The 10,363-nt window shown below is 39.4% G+C and overlaps 1 protein-coding gene across 1 annotated transcript in view; it reads right to left on the bottom strand.

The window, feature by feature from the left end:
- Positions 1-810: 810 nt before the first annotated feature.
- The window catches only part of DDX10 (DEAD-box helicase 10), a 212,135-nt gene continuing 202,582 nt past the window's right edge, over positions 811-10,363 (bottom strand). Inside the window, exon 18 of the mRNA XM_070749725.1 lies at positions 811-1,481. Within this exon, the coding sequence (XP_070605826.1) occupies positions 1,313-1,481 (169 nt within the window). The 3' untranslated portion in view covers positions 811-1,312. The remainder of the gene's footprint in view (positions 1,482-10,363) is intronic.

Here is a 10,363-nt window from a genome sequence, read left to right as displayed (position 1 = left end):
TGACGGCAGAAAAAGACCTCCTGGTCCATCTAGTCTGCCCTTATACTATTTTCTGTATTTTATCTTAGGATGGATAGATGTGTATCCCAGGCATGTTTAAATTCAGTTACTGTGGATTTATCTACCACGTCTGCTGGAAGTTTGTTCCAAGGATCTACTACTCTTTCAGTAAAATAATATTTTCTCATGTTGCTTTTGATCTTTCCCCCCAACTAACTTCAGATTGTGTCCCCTTGTTCTTGTGTTCACTTTCCTATTAAAAACACTTCCCTCCTGAACCTTATTTAACCCTTTAACATATTTAAATGTTTCAATCATGTCCCCCCTTTCCCTTCTGTCCTCCAGACTATACAGATTGAGTTCATTAAGTCTTTCCTGATACGTTTTATGCTTAAGACCTTCCACCATTCTTGTAGCCCATCTTTGGACCCGTTCAATTTTGTCAATATCTTTTTGTAGGTGAGGTCTCCTTTAATAATTGCTCATAAAAAGAAACCTGATGATGGTGTAGACTTGGCTCAACAACCGGGACTCCCAGAATTTCCATTGATAAATGGTGTTTTGCCTAATGATCATTTCACTTAGTGACATAAATATTGTTCCCAATTAGGGTCATAACTTTGCATTTAGAAAAGTCTGAAGCTGAAGCTGAGCTCTATTCTCCTGTGGAAAACATTTCAACTTGTGTATTTTTTTTCCTGCTAACAATGGTGAAAATGTATGCTTTGGGACTATTATTTAGTGATTGAAACCAAGTGCTTGAAAGATAAAAATCTGGAAATGCCCCATAAGAAGAAATAATATACAGAATTATTGGTATTTTGATTTATTGATAGTTGGTAGAAAGCAAAAGCAAGGAGAATTTATATCAACATTGAGAATATGAAATAAATGCTTTAAGGAAAATTGAAGTGAAACCTTTTCTTTTTGGGATTGGCCAAGTATTTATATAAATATTTAAAATATTTTATGGGTACCCATTCAATTTTGATCACTTTATCTTATAAAAGTTACCCCAAGACGGGAAGGATTTATCTTCCTAGGTTACTCAAAGCTTTCTGTACAACAATTTATATATATATTATATATAACTCCTGGCATCTTAGAAAAAAGTAACTGATAGATAAAAGAAATTTACAACTTTCATAACAGAATACACCTATGGACTAAAATAGTCATGAGGCACCCATCAGAAAATCTATACTTTCAGATGCTAACACATGAATATTTTTTTGGCATTCATCTATCCTTGCCTTTGTTTTAAAAAGACAAAAATATCTGGAATAATATTGCCAAGGAGAAAACAAAAGGTTTAATTGTTCAGCAACTGTAATACTAATGCTTCATCTTCTGCAAGGGAAAGACCTGTATCCAATGGTAGAATAGAGTCATCTTGGTTAACTTTCGTCTTCTTCCTCTTTCGTGGCATTTCTACTGTTGATGTGCTTCCATCCAACTGCCACTTATCCATTCCACGTTTGCTGTAGAAATAAACCATTATTTTACTGTTGGAATTTAGGCCAATCAAACTCATACAAGAAAGTAACTGGATTTAAATGAGAAAATGTTTAATTACAAATTGGAGACAAACATGATAATGATTTGCAAAGAGAAATTAAGCTTGGAAAATTCTAAAACCTAAATTAAGAAATGGTCTCAGGCTGCAGTAATAAGCTTTTAAAATAACAAATGTGTGCTTAGAAATCAACCATCCCTGGTGAATTCAATATCCTCAATTATTGACTGACGACAATCAACACAAACTTATTTATTTATTTATTTATTTGATTGATTGATTGATTGATTGATTGATTGATTGGATTTGTATGCCGCCCCTCTCCGTAGACTAACAACAATGATAAAAACAGCATGTAACAATCCAATTAATAAAACAACTAAAAACCCTTATTATAAAACCAAACATACACACAAACATACCATGCATAACTTGCAATGGCCTAGGGGGAAGGAGTATCTTAACTCCCCCATGCCTGGCGGCATAAGTGAGTCTTGAGTAGTTTGCGAAAGACAGGGAGGGTGGGGGCAGTTCTAATCTCCTGGGGGAGTTGGTTCCAGAGGGCCATGGCCACCACAGAGAAGGCTCTTCCCCGACATTGTTTAGTCGACGGGACCTGGAGAAGGCCAACTCTGTGGGACCTAACCGGCCGCTGGGATTCGTGCGGCAGAAAGCGGTCTCGCAGATATTCTGGCCCGGTGCCATGAAGGGCTTTATAGGTCATAACCATAGGTAGTTCTATCTGGAATTACATTCTCCCAGAAGGTGTCAGATAGACAGTCTGGAGCAGCTTCTGGACAACTCTAATTTCTAGACTGAAGAGGAGAAACAAAAAACAGGACTGCCTTAAAGTTTTATTTGAGACCTCAATTCAGTGATGGGTTAGTGCCAGTTTGGACCAGTGGACTCATACCGGAAATTTGCACCCACTCAAATTTGAACCAGCAGCAATTGCCGGACATCCACGTATCCAAATCGGTTTTCTGGTTGCTAAGGCTAGGAAAGAACTCTTTGCACATGCACAGAAGCTTCTTAAATAAGAATACTTAAATCAGGTTAATTAAAATACAATTTCTTATCCAATTTGCAATTCAGCCAATTATGTCTATCACATGAATGGATTTTAAAGCAAGGAAAATTTCAGTTGATTGAAATTGCAAAAGAGGGCATCTGTTCATAACAAGATTAGTGATTAAAACCCTAATAAGAAAGCATAACAGATTCACTATATAAAATAGGCCGCATTTAAAAGCCGGATGCTGGAGTCATTGCAAGTATCTTTAAAATGAGTAATCACATATATATATCAGTTTTCCTCTGAAATCTCCTGGGCAATCAATTCCATCAGAATGCATTCAGGCTTTCGAGAACTGTTTTTGTGAGGGAGTGTTTTTTTAAATAATTAAACATGTACTTAAGAGACAAGTCCGTGATTTAATTATTCCCACTTATGGGAGCTGAAAAAAGACTATATTTTGGCACAAGGAAAAAAAATGGAAGGAAGAACTAAACAACCATTGGCAGGAATGTGTATTTACACCCAAGGCCACGAGAGCATAGGTTATGACCTATAAAGCCCTTCATGGCACCGGACCAGGATATCTGCGAGACCGCCTTCTGCTGCACGAATCCCAGCGGCCGGTTAGGTCCCACAGAGTTGGTCTACTCCGGGTCCCGTCAACTAAACAATGTCATCTGGCAGGACCCAGGGGAAGAGCCTTCTCTGTGGCGGCTCCGACCCTCTGGAATCAACTCCCCCCAGAGATTAGAACTGCCCCCACCCTCCTTGCCTTTCGTAAACTCCTTAAAACCCACCTCTGTCGTCAGGCTTGGAGGAACTGAGACATCCCCCTCCCTTGCCTATGTAATTTTGTACATGATATGACTGTGTGTATGTATTTTATCTATTGGGTTTTTTTTCCTTTTTAGACTTTTTAATGTAAAACTGTTATTTTAGATTTTAATTATTAGATTTGTTACCATGTATTGTTTTTATCACTGTTGTGAGCCGCCCCGAGTCTACGGAGAGGGGCGGCATACAAATCTAATAAATAATAATAATTTAAAAAAAAGTGTAGCAGCGAGAGAAGCCTTGAGGAAGATCCAACTGCCCCTGAGGTTTCATGCACTGTAGTTGCATTTTTTTTACTCTCCTTTCAATTAATTTGGTTTCAGGTAGAATACACGATAGAAAGATCTTACCTACAACTAAAGCAGGGGTCTCCAACTCTGGCTGTTGGAGGACTTCAACTCCCAGAATTCCCCAGCCAGCAAAGTTGACTGGGGAATTCTGGGAGTTGAAGTCTTCCAGGGTTAAAGTGACCAAGGTTGGAGAGCCCTGTACGTATTACTTAAACTGTAGAGGTCAGGAATGAACTAAAAGCCAAATGGTTTTATGCTAAAAGAAAATAAGGATTTCCAGACAAACGTAAAAGCAACTCTCCCAGATACCTCACTGTTTATAATCCAAAGCTTACTTAGAAAAAGGCAGTTTGCTCTGTTCCACTGGACTGTTTATACTGAACATGAGTTTTACTTACAGGATTCACAAAGTTTAGTTTAGTTTAGTTTATTTAGATTTGTATGCCGCCCCTCTCCGAAGACTCGGGGCGGCTAACAACAATAAAAAGCAATGTAACAAATCTAATATTAAAAAGTAATCTAAAAACCCCCAATTTAAGAAACCAATCATACCAACAAACATACCATGTATAAATTATATAAGCCTAGGGGGAAGGGAGAAAAAAAAAATTTCAATTCCCCCATGCCTGACAACAGAGGTGGGTTTTAAGGAGCTTGCGAAAGGCAAGGAGGGTGGGGGCAACTCTGATATCTGGGGGGAGCTGGTTCCAGAGGGTCGGGGCCGCCACAGAGAAGGCTCTTCTCCTGGGTCCCACCAAATGACATTGTTTAGTCGACGGGACCCGGAGAAGGCCAACTCTGTGGGACCTAACCGGTCGCTGGGATTCGTGCGGCAGGAGGCGGTCCCGGAGATATTCTGGTCCGGTGCCATGAAGGGCTTTATAGGTCATAACCAACACTTTGAATCGTGACCGGAAACTGATCGGCAACCAATGCAGACTGCGGAGTGTTGGAGTAACATGGGCATGCCTTGGGAAGCCCATGATTGCTCTCGCAGCTGCATTCTGCACGATCTGAAGTTTCCGAACACTTTTCAAAGGTAGCCCCATGTAGGGAGCATTACAGTAGTCGAGCCTCAAGGTGATGAGGGCATGAGTGACTGTGAGCAGTGAGTCCCGGTCCAAAGGGTTTCATCGTGGCAGCTAGTTGTTATGTTGTCAGCAGAAATATACTGAGAACAGTTCTTTGTTGCATGGTAATAAGCGGTGCATTTAGATTTATATTCTACCTTCTTAAATTAGTTATGCTTCCTTTAATAAGTTCTCTATCTCCACAACAGGTGCCTTGTAAGATAGATGATTGGTTAAAGAGAATGACTAGCAAGAGTGAGGAATGAATAGCATGCTTCTAAGTACGCTACTTTATGAATAAATAGCATATTTAAGTAATGGAAAATAATATCACTTAAAACAAGGTCAAGAGCTGTTGTCTCTCAATCCAGAATATAGGATACAGAAATGCAGCTAAGTTGTAGGAAAGTAGACTCCATCAGAAAGGAAACATCTTAACAGTAAAAACAATTTTATAATAGAACCAATTGGCTAGAAAAAGGAGGGGATGCCTTTCATTGAATATGTTGAAATAGACAGCCATCTACTTAGATTGATTTGATTTGATTCCTATATTGAGCATTGGACTTGGTAGCCTTAAATGGCCACTTTTAGCTCTAACTTCCTACACAGAAATAAAAGAGAAGGACCTATGACAAATAATGCGTGCGATTGGGGAAACCACAGAGAGGGAGGAGGCCCTGTTTCCTCCTAGGAGATTCCAAGAGAGACCCCATGGAGACTTCTCTCCACCTTTTCCGCCCTTGTTTCCTCCCAGGAGATTCCAAGAGAGACCCCATGGAGACTTCTCTCCACCTTTTCTGCCCTTGTTTCCTCCCAGAAGATTCCTAGAGAGGCCCCATGGAGGCTTCTCCCCACTTTTTCTGGCCCTGTTTCCTCCCAGAAGATTCCTAGAGAGGCCCCATGGAGGCTTCTCCCCACTTTTTCTGGCCCTGTTTCCCCCAGGAGATTCCTAGAGAGGCCCCACGGAGGCTTCTCCCCACCTTTTCTGGCCCTGTTTCCTCCCAGGAGATTCCTAGAGAGGCCCCACGGAGGCTTCTCCCCACCTTTTCTGGCCCTGTTTCCTCCCAGGAGATTCCTAGAGAGGCCCCACGGAAGCTTCTCCCCACCTTTTCTGGCCCTGTTTCCTCCCAGGATATTCCTAAAGAGGCCCCATGGAGGCTTCTCCCCGCCTTTTCTGGCCCTGTTTCCTCCCAGGATATTCCTAGAGAGGCCCCATGGAGGCTTCTCCCTGCCTTTTTTGGTTACAGTTTCGGAGGCTGTAAATGGAAAATGGTTCTTGAGAAGAGGCAAAAAAAAAAATCTTGAACACCCAGTTCTTATCTAGAAAAGTTAGTAAGTAGAGGCGTTCTTAGGTAGAGGTACTACTGCACAGGAATTTCTGCATTTTGTAGGGAGTTAATCCTGTTGCTCTCAATTTAAAACCAACTAATGCACTTTTCTCGGCAGTTATCTAACTTCGTGCAGTTTTAAATACAGACTTCTTAAAGTCTGCCAGCAGAATGCAAAATTTACAAACAGCCTCTTGAGAATTGCTATTTTGCTAATCCAAGACTCTGAGTGGCAAGCCACATCGGTACATTTTAATCTCCAAGGCCAAAGAGAGATTTTTAATGAAGATTAATTAATACGGACCCTTCTGTGGGGCGTCAGAACGACTTCCTCCTCACTCAGTGTCAGAACATTGACTGCACGCCATGGGAATAATGAAAATACATTACATGGTGTGCTAGTCTCTCTTTCAGCGATTTGTGCTCTGAAAATGTTCTCCATGAAGCCAAATGCCCTAAGAACTGAAAGCAAACGAAATGTGGACAAAGCTACCTTAAACTAACCAAAGAAAAAATTCCTTCTCCCCCATCTCTCTCTCTCGGGCACACAAACACTCATTCACAACATTCAATGGCCACCAAATAAATTAATAAATTAATTCTGTTCCAATTCAATTGTATTATTGTCCCTATAGAACGGACATTTCTGAACACTGTAAAGCTTTGGTAGGTTTTATTCATATCCCAATTACATGTTATTTTCTTTATCCTCCCACCCCCAGCATTTTTTGGAAGTTTGATACTAAGGAATAGGGGTATTGTTATATTCAAGGATTTATGCCTTTTGGTCATCTATCTAATCAATCTATCATATCTATCTATCTATCTATCTATCTATCTATCTATCTATCTATCTATCTATCTATCTATCATATCTGTCTATCTATCATATCTATCTATCTATCTATCTATCTATCTATCTATCTATCTATCATATCTATCTATCTATCTATCCATCCATCCATCCATCCATCCATCATATCTATCTATCTATCTATCTATCTATCTATCTATCTATCTATCTATCTATCTATCTATCATATCTATCTATCTATCTATCTATCATATCTATCTATCTATCTATCTATCCATCCATCCATCTATCATATCTATCTATCTATCTATCTATCTATCTATCTATCTATCTATCTATCTATCCATCTATCATATCTATCTATCTATCTATCTATCTATCTATCTATCTATCATATCTATCTATCTATCTATCATATCTATCATATCTATCTATCTATCTATCCATCATATCTATCTATCTATCTATCTATCTATCCATCTATCATATCTATCTATCTATCTATCTATCTATCTATCTATCTATCCATCCATCCATCCATCCATCCATCCATCCATCCATCATATCTATCATATCTATCATATCTATCTATCTATCTATCTATCTATCTATCTATCTATCTATCTATCTATCTATCTATCTATCCATCCATCTATCATATCTACCTACCTACCTACCTACCTACCGGACTTATATGCCGCCCTTCTCCAAGGACTCAGGGTGACTCACAACATATAAAAAATACAAAAACCAATTCAAAGTCCAATATTTAAAATCTAAAACCCCAGATTTAAAATCACACAGCCCTACTTATTCACACCACAGTTATACTAAAGGCCTTTTTTAAAAAACCTTTTAAATCAACCAGGTCATATACGGCACAGAATGGTGTTTGAAAAGGAGGCAGCCAAACACTTTTTTGTTTGCGGTTAAAAGTGAAGATGCTCAACTTAAATCAAATGTAACCTATATTCATAATGCAGCAACTCTCTAATCCTAGGCTCGGTCAGCAAAGCATTATCTTCTCATTGCTTCGGGCATTCAACTTCATCTTCCTTTTCTTTTTCTTTCTTTTTGGTCTATTGGAACTGCTGCTGTCAAAGTTGTCCTCATTGTCATCCTTCACCTCTACACAATACACACCCTCCCTCCTTTATGGCAAATAAAATTAAAATGTCCTTCAACAGCTGATACTGTTCAGCCTTTAAGCCACTGCTAGCTCTTTGAATTTTCCCCCTCTTTCCACCTTTGCTATTACACTCTGTTCTGGGGTTTTGTTTTGTTTTTCTGCTATAGAGCCTCAAAGCAATGACTGATTTATACATATGTTGTATATCAAGGGATCCAGCCGGCTTAAAAGAGCAACTAACCCTGTTAAAACAAAATACTAAGGTCAGTTATGTGCAACAGCAGAAATATGACATCTTGTGAAGATCAAGCCTTACAGACAAGAGAAAGTCTTTCAGATAAACCCAATGTCATCTTTATGCCTTTCTAGTGTTTTGCAATATTAAATTTAGATTGCAAAACTGGATAGTTTAAGTAGGTTGTTTTGTTTGTTTTACGATATGTATATTTCTGAGTTAAACATCCTTCCAAAGAACTAAAGAACCAACTAGAGCTCTAACTGAATATGAAATACTATGCCTAAACAAATAATTTGTTTTGCATTCAGTATGTTTTTCCCAAGTTAATTAAAGATAGCAACAGCTATCTTATACGTTGCTTCATAGTGCTTTACAGCCCTCTCTAAATAGTTTTACAGAGTCAGTCTATCGCCTCCAACAATCTGGGTCCTCATTTTACTGACCTTGGAAGGATGTAAGGCTGAATCAACCTTGAGCCGATGGACTGCTGGCAGTAGGCAGAATTAGCCTGCAATACTGCATTCTAACCACTAACCACTCTTTTAATTAGGTATACAGTATTAAGGTTTATGGTTTACCAATACAGTAATCCCTCACTACTTCGCAGTTCATCTTTTGCGGATTCGCTACTTCATGGGTTTTCAAAGGGGGCTTAAATCCATTAAATCCATTGAAAATTTTAAATCTATTAAAAATTCATAAAATTCTTCTACTGTACTCTATTAAAGAAACTGGTAGGATATCACATGTAGTTCCAGCTGAGAAACATTATAGAATGACTGTTTAATGCAAAGGGTGGATTTTAAAAGTCCAAATACTCGTTAAATACATAAAAAAATATATTTCCTCTACATCACGGAAATTCATTTATCACAGGTGGTCTTGGAATGCATCCCCCGCGAAAAATGAGGGATTACTGTACCTATTTGTCCTCATATACTAGTCTCAGTGCAAATGCAGGACATTTCTTTTTAAAAAAATACCAAACAATAATTCAAGCATTTAAAAACAAATTAACCTACGAATCCACCATCAAAAATCATTAGGTCAACATTAGTCCCAGCGACCGATTAGATCCCACAGAGTCGATCTTCTCCAGGTCCCCTCAGCCAGGCAATGTCACTTGGCAGGGCCTAGGGGAAGAGCCTTCTCTGTGGGGGGGCCGGCCCTCTGGAATCAGCTCCCCCTGGAGATTCGCACTGCCCCACCTTCCTTGCCTTCCGTAAGTGTCTTAAGACTCACCTATGTCGCCAGGCTTGGGGCAATTAGGTCTCAGACTCCTGGGTCAATGAAATGAGATATATGTTGTATGATTGAACTGGTATTATTGTTTTTAAATATTGGATTTCTAGATTGTAATTTTAAATTTAATTAGATTTGCCGTTGTATTGTATTGTTATATTATATGTTGTGTGCCGCCCCGAGTCCTTGGAGAAGGGAGGCATACAAATCAAATCAATAAATAAATAGCTAGTCATGGTTGTTATGGGAGAAAAGAATGCCTTTGTGTTCTCCAACCGGATGCCATACAAATGGATTAGATTACAATTATTTTATAACAGCCCGTGAGATGCAACATATATTGTTTAGGGATTGTGAAGCTGGACTCTTATGCATCTGAAAGTGACCAAGTCTGGACTGAAGGTTGGAGTAACTACTTGAACATTAAAATATTTTTGTATCTAGTTCAGGTGTATGTGTGTGGAGCAGAGACGGGTTGCTCCTGATTTGAACCAGTTCTATAGAACCCGTAGCGGGAATTCCATCCCGCTCGCTGAACTGGGAGCGATAGCCAGCTGGCCACATCCCTGAACCATTTCTCTTGGCTGCACCTATGGTGGCATCATTTTGTTTTTTGGCACTGTGAATTCCCGTGTGTATGGCACACCCAAGCGGTATGGGAGGGAGGGATCAAACCGGCGGTGAGGTAAGGTAGAACCTACCCCTGGTGTGGGGATGTTAAATCTGTTGTCCATTGGGCTACTAATCTGGATCTAAGAAAACCAGAGCAACTAATAACACTGGCTTGATAAAAATCCTTTTAATTGTGGTATCCTTCTAAACCAGGGGTCTCCAATCTTGGCAATTTTAAGCCTGGAAGACTTCAACTCCCAGAATTCCCC

Source organism: Erythrolamprus reginae, chromosome 4 (assembly GCF_031021105.1).
Source record: "Erythrolamprus reginae isolate rEryReg1 chromosome 4, rEryReg1.hap1, whole genome shotgun sequence".
Classification (NCBI taxonomy): Eukaryota; Metazoa; Chordata; class Lepidosauria; order Squamata; family Dipsadidae; genus Erythrolamprus; species Erythrolamprus reginae.
This window is presented reverse-complemented; position numbering and strand designations above follow the sequence as displayed.